Source organism: Eleutherodactylus coqui, chromosome 4 (assembly GCF_035609145.1).
Source record: "Eleutherodactylus coqui strain aEleCoq1 chromosome 4, aEleCoq1.hap1, whole genome shotgun sequence".
NCBI classification, from domain to species: Eukaryota; Metazoa; Chordata; class Amphibia; order Anura; family Eleutherodactylidae; genus Eleutherodactylus; species Eleutherodactylus coqui.
Window position 1 is genome coordinate 192,088,631 of NC_089840.1, and position 23,770 is coordinate 192,112,400.

At 41.5% G+C, this 23,770-nt stretch overlaps 1 protein-coding gene across 1 annotated transcript in view; it reads left to right on the forward strand.

Moving 5' to 3' along the window:
• CDH23 (cadherin related 23) overlaps nucleotides 1-23,770 on the forward strand; it is a 996,630-nt gene that overhangs the window by 713,389 nt on the left and 259,471 nt on the right. The window contains exons 27-29 of the mRNA XM_066601617.1: nucleotides 17,430-17,490; nucleotides 22,596-22,741; nucleotides 22,970-23,105. Of these exons, the coding sequence (XP_066457714.1) occupies nucleotides 17,430-17,490; nucleotides 22,596-22,741; nucleotides 22,970-23,105 (343 nt within the window). The remainder of the gene's footprint in view (nucleotides 1-17,429; nucleotides 17,491-22,595; nucleotides 22,742-22,969; nucleotides 23,106-23,770) is intronic.

Sequence of the window (23,770 nt, forward strand, 5' to 3'; positions counted from 1 at the left end):
TCATTGCGTACTTGCTACATGTTCATGCGCAAGAGGTACGTGCCCGGGAAGGCCGGAATCACAGTCTTGTGAACATGGCCTTAGGCTACATTCACACGGATGAGAAACCAGGCTCAATATAATAATATAATAATAATAATCTTTATTTGTATAGCGCCAACTTATTCCGCAGCGCTTTCAGGCATGGATAAATGCCAAACAATACAACAATTGCAACAATTACAATGTGAGATACATTGGGTTAGACACAAATGGGTTGGGGGTGGTACAGGAGGTGCAGGGGGTGGGGAACACAGGCAATAGGAAATTTCATGTACAGATCATTTATTAGAAGGCCAACAGGGCGGGGCACCATAGGGAGGGGCGAGGGACTAGGTCAGGAGATTTGGTATGCTTCCCTGAAGAGGTGCGTTTTTAAAGCACGTCTGAAATTTCGTGCATCGGGAATTGTCCGGATGCCTTGGGGTAGAGCATGCAATATCGCACTGATCAACGTGCGTTTTACCCATGGATATGAGGCGGTTTTTATGCAAAAATGCTTCTCAACACTTCTGTGAAATTGCGATCCTCCGAAGCTTGTTTCACGCATGTTGGAGGATCGGCAAGTGTTTCCCATTGTTTTCAGTGGAAAACATCACATGGCACTCGCGTATACATCGCACGGCATGCAATGTGTTTGACTGTCCCATTGCCAACAATTTGTAATACGTTCCGATGGACACGAAAAAATAGGACATGCAGCGATTTATTTTTTTTGCACCTTGTACCATCGCTCAGGGCTATGACCCCATTTAAAAGAGTGGAGCTCATACTCATGGGAGAGTTTTGTGTGTCTTGGAATGCACAAATCTCACTGGAGTTTCGTGCTCGTGTAAATGTAGCCTAAGGCCTCTTTCATTTTCACACAGAGTAGGTGCGTCAAAATAAATCGCATCTAAAAGAACCTAAGGTTCCCATGTTTTTTTTCAGACAAATGATTTTTTGACGTGCCCCAAAAATTGCACGTCAAAAAATAGGACATAAGCGCGATTTTTCGACGCCGAGATTCCTCTCCGTCAAAAGATAGGACTTGTCCTATTTTTCAACAGCACAACGGCAGCGGCTCTATTGTCTCCCATGGGAGTCTATGCAAGCCAGCTGGCAAAGGAAGGGGGTGGGAGTTTAACACTGCGGGGATAAAGGGGGTCATCAGCTGGGATAAAAGGAGACCCTGCAGGTAACTCCCTTCATTCCCGCAGGGAACTCCCCTCATCTCGGGGCTGTGGCGTAAGTGCACTGCAAGATGACGCTGCTAGCTGTGTTAAAATAGTGAAAAATAACCGCGACTTGGTCGCGGCTATTCTTTGCTCACGCAATTTAATGCTCTGATAGCCGCACATTTTTTAGTGCGCCTGTCGGAGCACTAAAATGACATTTGTGACAAAGCGCTGCGGAATAAGTTGGTGCTATACAAATAAAGATTATTATTAATTGTGTGAATAAAGCTTAAGGATGATTGTCTGAGCTTCCGATGTACTCCAAAAGCTATTTATTAGGATGGCGGCAATTGGCATTTTAATTAATGAGGTATATACTAAACAATACTTACCACTTACAGCCTGTCGAACGTTGCTGAGGTGTTATCATTAAAGTTTATATAAATTTGTAGCAGAAGAAAACTAAGTATAAGCTCATCTGTACTCTTTAGAAATTTTTTGTGTAAAAAAACAAAAATTGCAATATGCACAGTGAGTTATTTTGGGGGGTTGTGCCAAGTTTAAACCATATCCCCCATTCACAAGATAGGGAATATTTGATCTGTGGGGCTCAACTACTGGGACACCCACCTATCACGTGTCCCCTTTTATGAAAGGACTGGCATTCGAGCAGGTGCACTACAGCTCCATTCATCTCCATGAGACTACCAGCTCAGAGCTGTACTTGGTTATCTCTATCAATCCCATAGAAGTTAATGGAGTGTTCCATTCATATGGAGGAATGTTGGACCCCCATTCTCTTGATCAGTGGAGGACCCCCACCGATCAGACATTTATTCCCTACCCTTTAGATGGACAATAAGTTTTGAACCTGCGATGACCCCTTTAAATGTTACAGAGCCATCCTGATTTTACTAACTGGGGTCTTCCTGGAAAATAAACAGCCAATGGAGATGGTATCACTGGTGTGCCACTTTGCTTCATTGTTTCACCCCTGGGTGCAGTTCAGGGTACACAGACCATATATAAAAGTTCTGCACCAGACTGTGGCAAACTAGTCACGGTAACTTCAATAAACTTTGTAACAGCTCCTCAAAGGGGAGTCCATAATCCTTGATGTTCACATCAAGGTGGAGGTGAGCCGTTTCCTCTCATACCATGTATAACTCTTTGACTCAATTCCTCCTCGGTCTCAAGTTCAGTTGTGAACCCCATCAGTGAGGGGGGACTCAGAGGAACCACATGGACTGCCCCATACTGAGGAAAAGGGGGAAGCAGCCCTATATGGGAAAATGTCATCGTGACTGTCACTTTTTGACATCTCGCAATCCTCAGCAGAGGTTCACCAGTAGGCTGGATAGTTTCCCTCTTTATCCACACAATGCGCAGAGAATATATGTCATTGATTTCAATGGCTCCTTTCACATTCCTGTATTTTGCGCACGCATTCGATGAAATAGCCCTTTCAATTGAGGCGTCCTTCTTTGCCGCTCACAAATGAACATGAGAAATGATGCAAGGTGATTTTGCATGAAAAGCACTTCAGATCCGCGGGTAAAATACACGTTGACTAGTGCGATATCGGACTGTGTTTCTATCACGCTCATCCGTGTGATGGTAGCCTAAGGCAGAGAAGGATTGGGCAGCAATATTTTGCGTGTCGGTTACTATTATCCCCTGGTTGTGTGGATTACGTTCTAGGATATAATTTAGGGCTAAGCGGCAGACTCCGTACCAAGATTGGCCGGGTCACAGTTAATGCCACACTGCAGGGAGTTCAATAACCTGCATGGGCATCACAGAGTGTAAGCAAGGGCTCCTTCACACGAACGTGAACCAATTAGCTCATATGTTGTTGCTCACACATATTGCGCAAAATACGTGCCCGAAAAGTACCACAGCATGTTCTACACAAGCAAACACGCCAAGATAGTGCATGGCGATTGGTAGGAGTACACAATGTTATTACGTACTTGCTGTTTGCTGCACGACCATCATATGCGGGTGTCCTGCAGCCAATTACACTGGTTTTATTTAGATTTTTTAATAAGCACCTCTTCATTACACATTAATGCAAAACTGCACACAGGCTTCTCTGACTGTGAATACTGGATGGTGTTTCACTACTTGCCCGGTGACTACTCTGAGCATGGATGTAAAAATACACAAACCTTCTTCTCTACATGTTCAATACAGTCCTACATATGTATCCCTGGTAACATGTACTACACGACATGTATGTATCCCTGGTAATATGCACTATACCACGTTTATGTATCCCTGGTAACATGTAATATACAACGTGCACCTGTCCCTGGTAATATGTACTTTGTCACATGTATGTATCCCTGGTAATATGTACTTTACCACATGTATGTATCCGTGGTAACATGTACTATAGTATGAATCCCTCTTCATTAGCTGTATATTTTTACCTTTCACCTCACTTGCCATCTATATATATAAAGACGAAAGCCCTCACTGACTCACTCACTCACTGACTCGCCAAAAGTTCTCCAACTTCCCGATGTCGTAGAAACATGAAATTTGGCACACGCATAGATTATGTCCAAAATAGGAAAAGTAATTGGGTCCCAACTCGATTATTCGATACTAGCGCAAAAGAATTGGCATCGAAATTTTACGTACGTAATCTAAATCTGTCACTTTCCAATGTCATAGAAACTTAAAATTTGGCACAAGCATTGATTATGTCATAAATGGGAAAAGTTAATGGGTCCCAACACGATTATTCAATTCTATGCGCAAAAGAATTAGCGTCCAAATTTTACGTACGGAATCTAATTCTCTCACTTCCCGGTGTTATAGAAACTCGAAATTTGGCAGGAGCATTGATTATGTCATAAATAGGAAAAGTTAATGGGTCCCAACTCGATTATTCAATTCTATGAGCAAAAGAATTAGCGTCGAAATTTTACGTGCGGAATGTAATTTTTTCACTTTCTGGTGTCATAGAAACGTGAAATTTGGCACGAGCATTGATTATGTCATAAATAGGAAAAGCTAATGGGTCCCAACTCCATTATTCAATTCTATGCGCAAAAGAATTAGCGTCCAAATTTTACGTACGGAATGTAATTTCTTCACTTTCCGATGTCATAAAAACAGGAAATTTGGCACGAGCATTGATTATGTCATAAATAGGAAAAGCTAATGGGTCCCAACTCGATTATTCAATTCTATGCGCAAAAGAATTAGCGTCCAAATTTTACGTACGGAATCTAATTTTCTCACTTTCCGGTGTCATAGAAACGTGAAATTTGGCACGAGCATTGATTATGTCATAAATAGGAAACGCTAATAGGTCCCAACTCGATTATTCAATTCTATGCGCAAAAGAATTAGCGTCAAAATTTTACGTGCGGAATGTAATTTCTTCACTTTCCGGTGTCATAGGAACAGGAAATTTGGCACGAGCATTGATTATGTCATAAATATTAAAAGCTAATGGGTCCCAACTTGATTATTCAATTCTATGCGCAAAAGAATCAGCGTCCAAATTTTACGTACGGAATGTAATTTTCTCACTTTCCGGTGTCATAGAAACAGGAAATTTGGCACGAGCATTGATTATGTCATAAATAGGAAAAGCTAATGGGTCCCAACTCCATTATTCAATTCTATGCGCAAAAGAATTAGCGTCCAAATTTTACGTACATAATCTAAATCTCTCACTTCCCAATGTGATAGAAACATGAAATTTGGCACGGGCATTGATTATGTCATAAATAGGAAAAGTTAATAGGTCCCAACTCGATTATTCAATTCTAGCGCAAAAGAATTGGCGTCGAAATTTTACGTGCGGAATGTAATTTTTTCACTTTCCGGTGTCATAGAAACGTGAAATTTGGCACGAGCATTGATTATGTCATAAATAGGAAAAGTTAATAGGTCCCAACTCGATTATTCAATTCTAGCGCAATAGAATTGGCGTCGAAATTTTACGTGCGGAATGTAATTTTTTCACTTTCCGGTGTCATAGAAACGTGAAATTTGGCACGAGCATTGATTATGTCATAAATAGGAAACGCTAATGGGTCCCAACTCGATTATTCAATTCTATGCGCAAAAGAATTAGCGTCAAAATTTTACGTGCGGAATGTAATTTCTTCACTTTCCGGTGTCATAGGAACGGGAAATTTGGCACGAGCATTGATTATGTCATAAATATTAAAAGCTAATGGGTCCCAACTTGATTATTCAATTCTATGCGCAAAAGAATCAGCGTCCAAATTTTACGTACGGAATGTAATTTTCTTACTTTCCGGTGTCATAGAAACGTGAAATTTGCCCCGAGCATTGATTATGTCATAAATAGGAAAAGCTAATGGGTCCCAACTCCATTATTCAATTCCGTGCGCAAAAGAATTAGCGTCCAAATTTTACGTGCGGAATGTAATTTTCTCACTTTCCTTTGTCATAGAAACAGGAAATTTGGCACGAGCATTGATTATGTCATAAATAGGAAAAGCTAATGGGTCCCAACTCCATTATTCAATTCTATGCGCAAAAGAATTAGCGTCCAAATTTTACGTACATAATCTAAATCTCTCACTTTCCAATGTGATAGAAACATGAAATTTGGCACGGGCATTGATTATGTCATAAATAGGAAAAGGTAATAGGTCCCAACTCGATTATTCAATTCTAGCGCAAAAGAATTGGCGTAGAAATTTTACGTGCAGAATGTAATTTTTTCACTTTCCGGTGTCATAGAAACGTGAAATTTGGCAAGAGCATTGGTTATGTCATAAGTAGGAAAAGCTAATGGGTCCCAACTCGATTATTCAATTCTATGCGCAAAAGAATTAGTGTCCAAATTTTATGTACGTAATCAAATTCTCTCACTTCCTGATGTCAATTTATATAAAGGAAACGTCGCATGGTTACCTCCCCGTGGTGTTTTCTGGGTAACGCAGAGAACTATGCAAAATGGTGAACATATGTTTTTCCTCGGTATCTCTAAAGTAACCACGACTTCATAAGATTTTCCGTGTGAACACCAGATAAATACCAGTACCAAATGAACTCGGGCGAAGCCGGGTATATCAGCTAGTCTATATATATAAAGACGAAAACCCTCACTGACTCACTCACTGACTGACTCGCCAAAAGTTCTCCAACTTCCCGATGTCGTAGAAACATGAATTTTGGCACAAGCATAGATTATCTCCAAAATAGGAAAAGTAATTGGGTCCCAACTAGATTATTTAATTTTAGCGCAAAAGAAATAGCATCGAAATTTAACGTACGGAATCTAAATCTCTCACTTCCCAATGTCATAGGAACTTAAAATTTGGCATGGGCATTGAATATGTCATAAATAGGAAAAGCTAATGGGTCCCAACTTGATTATTCAATTCTATGCGCAAAAGAATTAGCGTTCAAATTTTACGTGCGGAATGTAATTTTCTCACTTTCCGGTGTCATAGAAACGTGAAATTTGGCACGAGCATTGATTATGTCATAAATAGGAAAAGCTAATGGGTCCCAACTCGATTATTCAATTCTATGTGCAAAAGAATTAGCGTCCAAATTTTACGTACGGAATGTAATTTTCTCACTTTCCGGTGTCATAGAAACGTGAAATTTGGCACGAGCATTGATTATGTCATAAATAGGAAAAGCTAATGGGTCCCAACTCAATTATTCAATTCTATGCGCAAAAGAATTAGCGTCCAAATTTTATGTACGGAATGTAATTTTCTCACTTTCCAGTGTCATAGAAACGTGAAATTTGGCACAAGCATTGATTATGTCATAAATAGGAAAAGCTAATGGGTCCCAACTCGATTATTCAATTCTATGCGCAAAAGAATTAGCGTCCAAATTTTATGTGCGGAATGTATTTTTCTCACTTTCTGGTGTCATAGAAACGTGAAATTTGGCACGGGCATTGATTATGTCATAAATAGGAAAAGCTAATTGGTCCCAACTCGATTATTCAATTCTATGCGCAAAAGAATTAGCGTCGAAATTTTACGTACGTAATCTAATTCTCTCACTTCCCAAAGTCATAGAAACATGAAATTTGCCATAAGCATTGAATATATCATAAATAGGAAAAGTTAATGGGTCCCAACTTGATTATTCAATTCTAGCGCAAAAGAACTAGCGTCCAAATTTTATGTACGGAATCTAATTCTCTCACTTCTTGGTGTCATAGAAACGTGAAATTTGGCACGGGCATTGATTATGTCATAAATAGGAAAAGTTAATGGGTCCCACCTCGATTGTTCAATTCTAAGCGCAAAAGAATTAGCGTCCAAATTTTACGTACGAAATCTAATTCTCTCACTTTCCGATGTCATAGAAGCTTGACATTTGGCACGAGCATTGATTATGTCATAAGTAGGAAAAGTTAATGGGTCCCAACTCGATTATTCAATTCTAAGTGCAAAAGAATTAGCGTCCAAATTTTACGTATGAAATCTAATTCTCTCACTTCCTCATGTCATTTTATATAAAGGAAATGTCGCATGGTTACCTCCACATGGTGTTTCCTGGGTAACGCAGAGAACTATGCAAAATGGTGAACATATGTTTTTCCTCGGCATCTCCAAAGTAACCACGACTTCATAAGATTTTCCGTCTGAACACCAGATAAACACCAGTACCAAATTAACTCGTGCGAAGCCGGGTATATCAGCTAGTATTGTATAAATGCTCTCCTGATGAGGGTGCTTTCACACTTGCGCAAAAAATGTGTGATTTTTGGGCAATATGACAGTGAGTGAAAACACAGAATTATGAAATCAATGCTTTTCAATGGTTTCCTTTAAATTTGCAGTTTTCACTGATGCGATGTTGCGAGAAAAGAAAAATTGCAGCATGTCCTAACTTTCTGCGTTTTGCGTTAAAAAAAAAAATCTACTATGTTTCTCTATGCAGCTCATTTTTATCGTATCGTAAAGCATGAAAAGCATGAACTTGTGATTTTCATTCAATGCATTTTTAACTTTAGAAAGTCCTGCAGACTTTTGCGTTAAATAAATTGAGGCAAAATTATGGGGGAAAAAACGCGTGAGAAATAAATCGCGAGGAAAAGCAGTGTTAGCGCTCAAAAATTGCAGGAGAAAAGTTGCAATTTTGCTGCAATTTTCTCGCAGGGATATTGCGATTGCCAGTGTGAAGGAGCCCTGAGTATAGAAAGACGCTTGCCAAATATATGATTACCTGTCCATCGTACAGATAATTGACTCCATGGTCGTGAAATCCATATCTTTGCTGACGGCACATCAACGTAGCCAGTTGTTCATCTCTAGAATCCTGTTCCATCTTCTTATTCCATGGCCATCCACTGGGAGACTGGATGAGAAGACCACCTGTGCCCCTATTTCCTTCAAGTTCCTGCCAAGGAGCTATAGCAGTGCTTGGTTTTTGCAGGGCGAGTTGTATTTTCCATGGAACTATTCAGTGTACCATGTAATTATTGGAAAACATAAAAAAAATTCTAAAGAGTGAAATGGAAAAAAATGCAATTCCAACATCTTTGCAGGCTTTGTTTCAACAGTTTACTCACCATAGCAAAAAGGAACTCATAACTGTATTGTATGGGTCAGTATGATTACTATGATACCAAACTTAGGGCTTATTCAGACAGATGTATATCGGTCAGGTTTTCACACCCGGCCAATATACGCTGTCCCTCTCTGCAAGGGGAGAAGGCGGGCATGGCCGGGAGCAGTGCAATGAGCTCCCGCCCCCTTCCCGCCCCCTGCCACTGTTTGTAATGGGAGGGACGAGGGCTGAGCTAAGTTCCACCCTGTCTTGCCCCCTGGAAAAACACGACAAAACATAGGAATACACAGTTCCCTATGTTGGTAAAACACTGATTTTTTTAATGCTTTACATTTTTAAGGGTAACCTAATTTCCCAGTGAAAGATCTTGAACCAGAAGTTTTATGCTATATGATACTCTATAACTTCAAGGCTTCTTGCTACACTGCAGGGCGGCCGATGGGGAGAAATAGCAACATTATCAACATCTACTGTTTTAATAAAGCTATAAGAGACCTTTAAAGCCCCCTGTCCACAGCAGTTTATTCACCGGCGGTAAAGCGGCGGCGAATCACACCAGCCGACACTTCCCATAGCATTGCTATGGAAAGCGCTGGCATCTCTCCACGAGCGGAGAATCATTGCGATTGTCCGCTCACGGCGGGCAATTCGCCCCGATTCTCCGCGATCAGCCTATCTATTAGATAGGGCTGACCGGCAGAGATTCGGCAGCAGCTCCCCCTGCGGGGCAGCGGCTATCGCGGCGGAGCTTTGCAGCGGGATACCGTATCGCCCGTGCACAGCCGGCCTAAAGGAGGAGATCAATATTAAGAATGGACAGCAAAGATGTTCTCACTTTCCGCACAACCCCTATCCGCTTATCCTGTCCGTGATTCCTCACTCTCATCCTGTTGGCTCTTTTTCCCAGTTAAAAAGTTTTTGCAAGCGAACTTCTCTTGTGCTTCCCTACTGGTGGCGCTGCTTGGTCACTAGCTCTCAGTCCTCTACAAGGGTTACTCTCTGTGTTGGTCAGCCGCCCAACTGCTGCACGCTTTGTTTCAGGAACAGGTTTCTTTATCCCCCTTTCAGGACCAACGATGATGCCATCGGCACAGCTCACTCAAGGCTGAAACTTGTTACCCTAACTGATCTAGCTACCCTAGCAATCTACTCTGAGATAAAATCAATGCGTTCTATTCTCTGTGGTTTATAACGGATTCCCTCACATTCAGCATTTTTGCGGACAATTTTTGTGACATGCCCTATTTTTGTGCACCCAAGGGACCATAGGAATCTATGGGATGTGTGCAAATGTGCACCCCGTTCGCACAAAATCACACACTTAACTGCACAATTTTGTGGTATAAAGGGTTGGACATTAATTTGCAGGACTGGCACCATCCAATAGGTGCCACTGTAAAGGTTTGTTCCATCTTCCTTATTTGCATATATTTCCTAGAGGAGCATGAATGGCCTTATAAGTCTCCTCAATTACCTTCTAGGTGCTCTCCTTAAGGAGAGATGATACCTCCCAACCCTCAATAACACCAGGGACTAATTGGGCTGCCCAGCCAGTTCAATCATAATGCAGGTGTGTCCTGTTCTGACGTGAAGGGGCTCAACAGATTCACAGATTTGCATGTGATAGCGCTATTGCATCACGCTATCGCGAGCATATCTACACATTAAAAAGGGAGATGGAATAAAACCTCTACAGTTCCACCTATTGGAAGGCAGCATTCCTTCAAGCCAAAGTCAGACTTTTTATACAAACCTTGTAGCAATGACTGGGAAAAATGTTACAAGGCTTGTAGAAAAAGTCTGACAAGTTTGGTTTGAAGGAATGCTGCCTTCCAATAGTTGGCACGTAGTGGTTTTATTCCATCTCCCGTGTTTGCATATTACCCAGAGGAGCATGAATGGCTATTTGAGTCTCCTCACTCACCAGAGGTGCTCTCTCTAAGGAAAAAAGATAGCGTTTCTGACCTCTATTTACCCATACGATTGTCTGCAGGAGGCCTAAAAAAAAGCAAATCTTCACCAGAGGGTGCTGAATCTCATGCACTTCCACAAAACTGACACTAGAGGGCAGCAGTGCATAAACATTTGCATTGTTTTACATAAGTTGCGGTCTTACAAACAAATGAGCGCACATGTATACATTATAATAACACGGAGGCAGAAGGATTAACTATATAAGTTGTAGCGCTACATAAGCCGGTCGTACTGGGACAGTACTTCCCTCTTGGGAAATGTCTCCAGTAAATAGTTCAATAGAAGCAATATCTTCTCTAGAGAAGAAATAAAAGACAAATTGCCAGCACTCCAGGAGGTATACAGGGTTTAACCCCTTAGTGACCAAGCCTGTTTGCACCTTAATAACCAGGCCAAATTTTGGAAATCTGACACGTGTCACTTTAACGTAGAATATCTCCATAAAGGTTTTGCATATCCAAGTAATTCTGACATAGTTTTTTCACCACATATTGTACTTCATTTAGGCCGCCTGCAGACGGCCGGGTAGGATCCGGCTGCGGGAATTCTCGCAGCGGGACCCGACCCGAGCGTCTGCAGAGAGCAGTGTGGGCACTCACCTCTCCCGCGGCCCCGGCTCTTTCATGTGCCAGCTGCCGGGCAGCCGGCGCATGTGCAGAGCGGGGCCGGTGGCCGGTGAGTGACGTTTGTGTGCGAGGCTCTGCGAGCCCCGCACAGAAATACAGCATTCCGTGACTTGTTTGCCGTGCGAGATTTCGCGCGGCCAAATCGCGTCCGTCTGCATAGGATTGCGTTTGTTAACGCAATCCGATGGCAGCTTCCAGGGGCGGAAATTCCACCTGTCTGCAGGCGGACTTAGGTGGTAAAAATAGTCCGATATAATTTGTGTATATTTATTAAAAGTGCCAATATTGGGAAAATTTTGAAAAAATTATCGTTTATTCACATTTTCAATTGTAATATATCAAATAGGTGCAAATTTTTGCTAAGATATATATTTCCATCTGTTTACTTTATTCTGGATGCACATTTGAAAAACTTTTATGTTTTTTTAACCACTTAGAAGCCGTACAAATGTAACATTACTTTTCAGCATTTTGAGAAACACTTTATTTTCCTGCACCAAGCAAAGATTACAAAGGCTCATAGCTGTCAGAATAATAGATACCCCCACAAATGACCCCATTTTAAAAACTACACCCCTTAGTGTATTCACTGAGGGGGTCAGGAGGATTTTGACCCCACAGGTTTTTTTTCAGGAATTAATTCAATTTAGAGGAGAAAAAGTAAAATTTCATATTTTTGCAAATATGTCATTTTAAAGACATATTTTTTTCCTATACTGCACATGAAAATGAGGATTGACACCCCAAAATGGATCCCCCTGTTTGTCCCGAGACATACCCATTGTGGCCCTAATCTTATATCTCGATGCAAAACGGGGCCCAAAATGAAAGAAGTAGTCGGTGTCTTTCAGAACAGACATTTTTCTTGAAGACGTTTTAGGCCCCATGGCACACTTGTAGAGTTCTTGAGTACCCAAAACCAAAGAAAACCCCCACAAATGAATAAATCTAAGCAAAGGAAAAAAATTACGATTTTCGTTTTTTGGGCAATTGTGTCAATTTAAAAACCGTTTTTTTGTACAGCACACATATAAATGAAGACGTTCACTCCAAAATAGATACCGCTGTTTGTCCCGTGTTCAGAGACATACCCATTGTGGCCCTAATATACTTACAGGACACATGGCAAGGCCTATAATGCAAGGAGCACCTGTTGGATTTCAGGGTACAACTGAATAAATTCCAGGCCCCATTGCACACTTATAGAGCCATTGAGCGGCCAGAACGATAAGGAACCCCTTCAAATGACCACATTTTGAAAACTAGACCCCTTAACGAATTTCTCTAGGGGTGTACTGCGTATTTTGACCCCACAGTATTTGACTGAATCTAAGCAAAGCAGAAGGAAAAATCATGATTTTCATTTTTTTGTTAATTTTGTCAATTTAAAAACATTTTTGTTTTGTACAGTGTACATAGGAATGAAGATGTTCACTCCAAAATGGATACCCCAATTTGTCCCGTGTTCAGAAACATACCCATTGTGGCCCTAATCTACTTACAGGACCCACGGCAAGGCCCATAATGGAGGGAACACCCATTGGATTTCAGGGTACAACTGAATAAATTCCAGGCCCCATTGTTTACTTGTACGGAATAAAAACTGACATATTCTCCCCTTTCCCCCCTCCGCGCCCTTTTCGGCATTCCCCAAATCTAAGATAAAAGTAATAATTTGAACTATGTGGAACTGCAGGAAGGTGAGCGTTCCCGGGGCTTCTTGTAAAATACGTATTACAGGTAGCGGTTTGAATAACGCCGGGCTCACACAGACTGATGTGGAACCCTGCATACGGCCACGTAATGTTCTGCGCATAACTGCGTACTCACACAAGCGGTCATGCGCAGTACACCATTTTTGTTTGTATTTCCCGCACCATCGCTCAGCGATGCCACGAGTACCCACAGCCCATGCACAATGTAGTTGCATATAGGCTGCAGGTATATCCGCGACCATGGAGCACAATGGGCTCTATGTGGCGGATATCCGCAGTAAAATAGAACCTGCTGCGTTCTCTTTTCTGCGAGTGGATTACGCAATTCCGACCCACTAATGTGAGCGGAATTGTGTAAACCAATGCGATTGATCTGCGTATTACAGAAAGGAAGAACCAGGCAGCATTCACTAAAATCCTCTTCTTTATTGAATAGTCATGAGGAAGCAAGCAGCCACGTATCGACCCTGTGCTCGGGTCTTTATCTGCGTATTACCGCGGATCAGACGCATGCGAATCCGTAATTCCTATCCAGTCATGTGAGACCGGCCTAAGGTAGATCGCTACCTTTTAATCACGTGATCGGTGACCGCTCAATGAGGTCACTGCTCCAGGCTCTCGGCGGCCGTTGGTCGCTTGGAGCAAGAAGATTTTAAGTTTCCTGGGCTCCCCAACTTCTGCGCATGTGTTCGGCATTTTCCCGGCAGTCGCATGTGCAGAATCCAGGAAGGTTCACGGAGGAGATCACGTCAGGGTTCAAATACCGAGGCCTCCGGTAAAAAGTTTTATCTCCTCTCAACGTTCGCATCGGTGAGGGGGGATGTAACTTCAATTGTTTTTTAACTTTTACATGATCGCAGCCCCCGTGAAATCTCTAGGCTCTCGGCTAAGTTTTGTAACCAGGAGCAGGGAGAATTTAAATTATCCTGGCAATCCACGGCTTTTGCGCATGCGCCTGCCATTTTAGCAACAGGCGTGTGCGCAGAAGCTGGGGTAAGGTCCGCGGATAAATCCGGGGGCCTTAGGTACATAATTTTATCCTCCCTCATGGATCATGATCCGTGAGGGGAGATGCAACATAAGCTTTTTAAACTTTTTTTTAACGTTTTTAAAACTTTTTTTAACTTAAAGTTTAAACTTTTTTTTTTACTTTTTTGCACTTTTTTAACTTTAAATGATCACTGTTATCCATTGGATAACAGTGATCATGTCCCCAGTGACATCTCTCTGCTCCTGGCTACACATGGTAGCCAGGAGCAGAGGGATTTTGAATTTCCCAGGGCCTGAGCCCCTCTGTGCGCGCGCCCGATGATTGACGTCGGGCGCGCATGCGCAGAAGGGGACTTCAGGTCCCAGAACACTGGGACATCGCGGAGGACCCGAAGTGAGTATTTTCACCCCCCCCCCCCTCATGGATCTGATCCATGAGGGGAGGGGAAACTTGTACTTTTTTTCACTTTTTTAAAGTTTTTCGAGATCGCCGCTATCCATAGCAGGACACATGTTTTTACATCCTCAGGGAATAAAGCCCACTTGTGCTGGTCACTAAGGAGTTAAAGCAATAATGACATGCATAGAATATGCACTTACTTCAGATGGGGATATGGATACAACTAGGTCCCCTTATATTCTAGGTTCACTTATATACCCCCTTAGTGACGGAGCTTTTTTGCTTTTTTCCATTTTCGTTTTTTCCTCCTCCCTTTTAAAAAATCGTAGCTCCTTTATTTATCCATCGATGTCGCTGTATGAAGGCTTGTTTTTTGCGGGACGTAGAGTATTTTTCAATGGTACTATTTATTGTACCATATAATGTACTGAAAAACTTTTTAAAAATTCTAAGCAGAGAGAAATGGAAAAAACAACAACATTCTACCGTCTTTCGGTGCATCCTGTTTCTACGGCGTACAAACTGCAACAAAAAGGACCCAATAACTGTATTCTATGGGTCAGTATGATTACTACGATACCAAACTTATATCGTTTTTTTTTTGCTGTACTACTTGTATTTTTTTTTAAGATATTTAATTTTTTAAAATTATTTTCTGTGTCCATTTTCTGCGCACAATAACTTTTTAATTTTTCTGTCGACATAGTTATATGAGTGCTCATTTTGTGCGGTATGTCCTATTTCCGTTGGCACCATTTTCGCATACAATTGACTTTTTGATCGCTTTTTATTACATTTTTTCTTGGAGATAGGGTGACCAAAAAATTTCAGGCGTTCTTTCTTTTTTTTTTTGGACCATGTTCAGCGTGCGGGGTAAATAATACTTTACTTTGATAGATCGGACTTTTACGGACATAGCGATACTAAACACGTATTTTATTTTATTTTTTATTTTTTTATTGCAAATATGGGAAAAGGTTTTTTGTTTTTTTTACTTTTATTACTTTTTTTTATAATTACCAAAACTTTATTGATCTTATTTTTACACTTTGTCTTAGTCCTCCTAGAGGACTACAACCAGCGATGCTTTGATTTCTCCTGTAGTATGCATTACGTCATACTGCTTTTTGACCGGCAGTCTATCAAGCCACCCCACGGGGATGGCTTGATAGGCAGTCTGCTAGGGCAGCCCTGGGGTCTTTCAGCAGGCCCTCGGCTGCCATGACACCTGCACGGCTCCCCTGATCTCATCGTAATTAGCTTCATAATTATTAGGTGGCTAACCCGTCACTGATTAAGTTATGTTCTAAACCTTTATCTATTATGTAAACCCCTCTCAGAATCCATGTATTATAATTCTGATTAGTGAAGTGTCTTTGTAAACTACATTGGTAATATTACCTTCAGATGTGAGGACCACCAGACTACTAGTAGAACTTACTCTGGAATCGGCCACATAGAACTGACCGTGTGAAGAACCGTCCTGCCTCAAGTCTTTTCCGATTACCTTCAATGATTCCCCTGCCATTCATTAATTGTCATGGCAAAGCAGACCATGAGGGGGAACTGCAGTCTTTTGAACCCTAACAGGTATTAATGGTACAAGTAGTTTCCCCATTAGCACATCCAGTGATTACTGTGGCCTCAATTACATTTTGATGGAAAACTTTTATTTACAGTCTGGTGCCATTACATAATTTCAGAAGGTTTAGGTCCCTTAGTAACATAACTGGTGCGCTAATCTTAAGAATGCGGTTATGCGGGGAGAGATGGGTTTAATTGAGGGTGTTTAGGAGTTCCACCGGATAGTTTACTGCGTCATCAGTTTGTAGTACGGAATCTATAAACTTATAGTGCATTTTTTTCTCCTTCGAATGATTTCAACAAAAGATCATTAATAGCAGCTGCTTTGTCATTTTTGGCAGTTAAAAATCGCACGCTCACATAACCAATTTATGGGCTTCGCTTTGATGTCGGAGATATCGGGGTACGCCTTAGCAGTCAGTTCTGTAAGAGATGTCACCACTACGGCTAAGCTTGGTGTTATGATGATCTTACCTTCACGTGTAGAGTTTCCTCCGTCTCCTACCTTAAGTAACATCTTATCATATTTATTCTAATCCTATTTGTTATTAGGTTGAGCCTCTGCATATGAGGCCACCAGTATGAAGATTTTCTGTGATAGCAGGCACCTGCCTGCAACAGACGTGATGAGCTCTAACGCTGATCGTGGCTGTCAACCCCCTAAATATCCCAATCACTTAAATGTCCCAATCGTTGTTCCTGGGGTCCTGAATGCCCCCCACGATAATTAAAGTTTTTTTTATTTATTGGGGGGAAAAAGAAGTAAAGTTTTTCATTTTTCCCCCAATATTAACTTATACACTTAGCGTCAATGGCGAATCCTGTGTTATATTTCTTCGACCTCTTTGTAATAGAAGTGTTATTCTTCATTTTATTCTTACCTGTGATGATAGAAAACACCCACAAGCTGTGTAATATAAACATTTGATGGAAACAATACAGTTGTAGCAATCTTTAACTTATTGTGCTATGCTTGTGGATTTTGGTGCAGAATTGAGAATAACAGAATCCTGCCAGCAATTTTGCATCAAAATCCACAGTTAGTCATGCGGAATTCAGGGACGTCTGTTGCGGAATGTTCCTTGACATGTGAAAGGTCCCCAATGACGACAAATTTAGAGATGTTTTGGCTTATGAGTTCTGAAGGATGCCTTTGTAACCATATATTTACTGGCTAACATAGAAAAATGAAGCAACTTTGCACATAATGTTGGTGAAATTCTCTTCATTTATGGTTACAGACTAAAAACAAATCCTGTGTGCAGTTTGAGCTTACATTTACTTGCTCTCTTATTGCCTTTGTTGAAGACACTCTGTTACATAAAGCTGCATTTAATAATTCCACTAAAGAAAACTCTATTTACTAATAAAAGATTTTCTATCTCTCTATTTCTTGTTTTAGTTGGTCGCCACCGATGCAGACGAGGGGGAGAACGGGCGAGTTTGGTATCGCATTATCAACGGTAAGACAAATCATTTTTATAGTAGACTGTTATCAATGAATCTAAAGCTCAACATACATATTGTTAGCTTACTTACATGTATGGGGGCAGTGCGGCTGAGCGCCTATGTGTATCGTCACAGTAAATGAAGATCAGCCATGGGGATTACAACACGCCCAATTTTTTGTTAAAACCTTGGATGATCCATCCATTTTTGTTTGGTAGGGGAGTGTGGGTGGCCAAACAGCCCAGTATTCGCACCACCATTAATCAATGTAAAGGTGATCTCTCGGAGTACATAATATAGCTATAGTTGGAATCAAAGTAATTCAACGCTGATTAAATTTGCCAAATTTAGAAACTTTCAATTGTTTAAAAAAACACAATCAAACGAGAACAATTAATATAACTCAACGCAACTAGTAGAACAAGTGGTTTCTGCAAATTCAACCCAAATGGCATTTTTCATAGTCTCAGAATTATTCAACCCCCTTCATGACAATTTAATACTTAGTAGAGCACCCTTTTGCTATTATGGCCTGCTGCAAACATGATACATAGGCAGACACCAGATTCTGACAGCATTTCTGAGGAAGCTTCAATAGATTATTGGGTTTTCATGCTGCAACCACCTTCTTCAAATTGCAGATTCAGTCAGCTGCACTGACAGTCAGCATACTTTCACACCATCAGCATACAGCACTAAGCTGCATGCTCTGTGTACCCGAGGAAATGCATTGAACAGTTCTGTTTGTTCAATAAAGTACCATTTCGAGTAGATCAAATGAGTGATTGAAGTATAGCTTTACACCAAACAACAGAAGCTGTTTCTTTTTCTCCGTTCATCTACTATCACCAGTTGAGAGTCTCTCAGAAGGTTCTCTTTGGCACCCCGTAAGGTCTGCAGCATAGGGAGTCCTCTGGTTCAATTACAAAGATCAAGTGTAGTTGTGCCCTACCTAGCGCAACCAAGCCAGGTGAATTTACACCAATACACAAACATTCCAGTCAAATGACTACACCCACTACACTCAGATTGCACCTGTCAGGGATCAAACCTGGGATCTCCTGTATGCCAGTCAGTAGCTCTCTCTGTTGAGCCATCCATTCCTTGGACATTTCTCCTGCATGACTCTGTCTTGTTCCCAGATCCTGCAATCCAGCCCCTGTTCTAGCTCCACCTGATTCCTGATTAGGCTCACTATACACTGACAGGCAGCCTATTAGGTTCACATACATGGCAGACTCGGGGACTTTCTTAGACCACCAGCTGACATAGCAGTCCATCAGAAACATGCTCACAATGCAGAAGTGCTTATGGAGTGATAGAGGGAGCCCCTTCCTTCTGTCTAACGTCTTAGATGCTGCAACACATTTGATATCAAAGGTTTGAAATAGAGTTATCTCCAATATACACTCTGTATAGAAGAAGTTGTCATTTTACTGCAAAACCTGGCATGCAGTTGCATCTCAGGCAGATATGTAAATGTTGAGAGTCGTGGGGTGATTAGATGCACGCTCTTGTAACCTAAGGCCCTAATAGTGGTTCCCCCTTGGCCTATAAAAGGCTCTCAGAGGCTCCTTGTGTGTAGTGACCTCTTCTTCCACTTATGTAGAGCTTGTTGACCACTAGATGCCTCTACGACTCAAAGAAGAGATTTCACCAAGTTAACAGTTTGAGAGGGGCGCATTACTGGAATGCGAGCTGGATTGTCATATCAGCACATTGCCCGCCAACTGGACCTTTTTGACCAGATTGTTAGGATGTTATGGAACCAGTGGATGCCCGAAAGCATGCACACAAGTACCCTGAGCTCAGGACGTCCTTGATAGACCACCAGTAGAGATGATTGTTTCACAAGCACAAGCAACTACAATTGTTTTGTTGACCGCCATCCAGAGACAGGTGGCAACATCATTACACCCCTTTGTCTGTTGTAACCATTTCCAGGCTTGGCTGAAGGACATTTGGTCTCATGGCACCTATTATGTGTACTGCCTTTGACATCAACCCACTGCTGTCTTTGTTACCAGTGGTGTCATGAACAACTACACTGGATGCTACTGAATAGAACCGGATTGTCTTCAGTGATTAATCCAGGTTTAGTTTAGGCGCTGACGGCAGGCGTGTTCATGTCTTGTCACTTCAATCCTGCCTTTGCTGTGGAATGACACACTGCCCCCTGCTGGTGTAATGTTCTGGGGGCCATCACATACAACAGTCAGTCACCCCTAGTAGTAGTTCAAGGGACAATAACAGCTCAGCGATATGTTCAGGACGTCCTGCAGCCACTTGTGTTCCTCTCATGGCGGCTTCCAAGAGGCAGCAGGATAATGCTCGGCCGCACTCACAAGGGGGTCACAGGAATGTCCCCACAACATTGTCACACTTTCATGGCTGTCCAGTCACCAGATTTATCACCAATAGAATATGTATGGGATCATTTGGGACATCAACTTCAACGGTTTATGAGTTTGCATGATCTAGAAGATTAATTAAAGCAAATGTGGAGCGATATGCTGCAGGATAGCATACAGAACCTGTATGCCTCCATGCTCACCCTTATCACATCTTATATCCAAGCTAAAGGTGGTACAGCAGGGTACTAGAGCCTCCATGTGTGCCCCGTATCACATCTTATAGCCAAGCTAGAAGCAGTACAACAAGGTACTAGAGCCTCCATGTCTGTTCGTATCACATCTTGTATCCAAGTTAGAGACAGTACAACAGGGTACTAGAGCCTCCATGCCCACCCGTATCACATCTTGTATCCAAGCTAGAGGCGGTACAACAGGGCACTGGAGCTTTCATGCCTGCCTGTATCACATCTTGTATCTAAGCTAGAGGCAGTACAACAGGGTACTAGAGCCTCCATGCCCCCCTATATCACATCTTGTATCCAAGCTAGAGGTGGTACAACAGGGTACTAGAGCCTCCATGCCCACCCGTATCACATCTTGTATCCAAGCTAGAGGCGGTACAACAGGGCACTGGAGCTTTCATGCCTGCCTGTATCACATCTTGTATCTAAGCTAGAGGCAGTACAACAGGGTACTAGAGCCTCCATGCCCCCCTATATCACATCTTGTATCCAAGCTAGAGGTGGTACAACAGGGTCCTAGAGCCTCCCTTCAAGGGGGTCAGTTCTCAACAATAAATTCTCCTTTTGCTCTGATATTGTAATCACTTATATCAACGTTACAGTCACACAGAGAAAGTTTCATACCAACTCCAATAAGGGGTTAGTAAGTAACAGCTGATACAGTTCAATAGTATCTGGTATGTTTATGGCAAACCTGTAAAGGGTATATGGGATGTGTTGTATGGGTGCTTTCTCACATGCCATTGAAATGCAGTTTTAGAAGTCAATGCCAGGAGTAAATAAAAAAAGGTGAGAAAGTATAAAAAAAAGATTCTACTATTCTTTACATACATACATAGTAGGTTAGGCTAAAGGGAGACAATGTCTATCTACTTCAGCCTGTTTCCACCCCCCCTTAATCAAAAGGTGTATCCAAGTTACATGTGAGAAAGCACTCTAAGCCTGGAGTCACACAGGGTGGGTTTGCTGCAACATTTCGCTGCAGCAAATCCGCCTGCAGCCGCTAATCCCGGGAGTAGCCAGCCATGTGGACTAGATTTGTCAAACATCTCGTCCACACGGGACGGCGATTCCTTCACTGCAAAGCCGTCGCTGCGGTGCGGATTCCCAGGATGCAACATGTCCATTCTTTTTTTTTTCTGCTGCAGCCGCGCTCTCCTCTATGGGAGCGCCGGCCACAACAGAAAAGCTGCTCTAAAACCTGCTTTCCCGACGGAAATCTCGCATATTTTCGCTGCTGCAAATTTTTCGCAGAGAATACGACCCTTGTGACCCTAGCCTAAAGATTTCTTCACACAATCATATTTTAGCACATTTTTGCACGTGATTCTCATGGGCGCAAAAAAATAGGACCTTCTCTGTTTTGTATGCATTTGCACACAAAAGAGCTGTGTGTATATATACGTGCAAGACCACGTACACATCATTTGAGTGATTCCCTCACCCATGTGAACTAGCGGTGCCTGCAAAAATACGCACAGTGTATTGCAGGCATGCGCGCAAAATACCCTTGTTCATTGTGCAAAAAAGTTGCACAGAAGCGAGCGAGTTTTGGAATACACCTGTGTGAAGCTGCCCTAAGGGCTCTTTCACACAGACAGAAATGAGAACTAACTCATTGAAATCAATGAGTTCTATTTACTGAGTATTACGTGTGCAAATACGTTTGTGTGAATCGGGCCTTAATAATTCTGTACTGCTCTGCTAAAAGCTAAATGTATAGTCTATTTTCCATATTTGGTAATAGCTGTTTCCATGACTTGAGGGATCAAGAGCTCAGGTCTCAGGTGGTGCACTGGGAAGGCTTTTTGGGGGCTTTTTGTTCTGTAAACTTGGGGCTGAAATTATATTTTGTGTAAGATTTGTATACTCTGTTGCCAGTGTCCTTTTATTGTTTTATTTTCTTGTAAACGTAGCCAAGAATAACAGACCAGCCATTTTTTTACTGAAAAAATAAATATAAAGATTATATATAATACCTATTGTTGAAGTAATCACTTAATTAAGTGATACTTAAGGGGTATCCTAGCCTTGTCAATCAGGTATGCTTAATTTTAATTTTTTATTGTTGCAGTGCATGAATTTATATAGTATAACAACCCCCACTTAGTAAACAATTCAAAGTCTACATCATGTGTGATACTTCTCTCTTAGTAAAATGTTACAAAGGTTAATTATGACAGCTGCATGCTCAGTGTCTTAGACCCTGTTAGTAAAACTTCACCTATAATGCAAGTCTTTTGCATACATATTTCTTGCTTTGCATAAGGCACACATATTATAAATATAATTCAACACTTTCACACTATCTATAGCTTTTGAATACCAAAATGAACACATGAGCAGCATTTAGCATCACAATATTCCTCACAAGCATATAAACAAACCATGGATTTACTGCATCTACTTTGTTTTTATGGACAATGGTCCGTATTTTACAGCTTGTATGTAAACTTACAGAGAGTTGCTTCCATATATTGCAAAATAAATTCCTTATTAAAATATTGTATTTTTTAATGGTAGGAAACAACAGGAATTTTCGAATTGATGTCAGTACTGGACTACTTATGCGAGGTCCCTTGCCTCTAAACAGAGAAACCAATTCCTCTCACGTTTTGATAGTTGAGGCATATAATAGTGATCAAGGGCCAATGAGAAGCTCTGTGAGGGTAAGAAAATCATCCCACCTAATGTAAATGCAAAAATATTCTTTATGTGATGTATAAGTGGTTAGCTCTGCTAATGTATGGAAATACACAGTAATAGCCTAGTCAATGGATACGTCTAAAACATATTAGATTCCGTACAATTTGTCAATTGTTATATTTATTGCATTATGAAGTAGAGATCCAACGATCCAGAAAACTACTCAAGTAATCGGTCACTTCTTTCTCCAGGTAATTGTGTATGTCGATGATGTTAATGACGAACTGCCCGTCTTCACACAACAGCAATACAGTCGTTTGGGCCTTCGAGAAACAGTGGGGATTGGAACCTCTGTTACTGTTGTTAGGGCTACTGATCGGGATACAGGTACCTCATAGAAAACGATAAGGATATATATATCTTAGGGTATATTCACACTTTCAGTTTTGCTGCGTATTTGCATTGCTACATTATACTAATCATGCTTGATAGACTATGTAAAAATTTAACAGCATGTGTTTTAAAAATATGTACTTTAGGTCTGTTACACATTACGAGCCTTATAAGACTCCTTACTCCCCTTCTAGGTGTCTCCCCATACCTAGGTGCTCCCCTTAAGGAGAAACGATGCCCTTCCTGACCCACATCATAGGCCTCTGACTATACAAGTCAGAAACCTACTGCACACTGATGAGGGGTAAAAACCCTGAAACAGCTGTCTGTGTATGGATTCTGGCTTGGTTCTCAATTCCCAGTCATTGTTACAAGGCTTGTATAAAGAGTCTAACATTGACTTGCAGGAATGCTGCTTTCCAATAGGTTGCGCTGCAGAGGTATTGTTTCATCTTCCTTTTTTGCATATTTCCCGGAGGAGCATGCATGACCTTATAAGTTTCCTTACACACCTATTAGGTGTTCTCCTTAAGGAGAAACAATACTCTTCTCGACTTACAGTTTATTAAGCACATCATAAAGGAAGGACCAAGAAGAAAAGGGCACTTCTGGAAGGACAGTACATGCCCTTTTATTCTGCATTGCCAAGAGTGATGTCA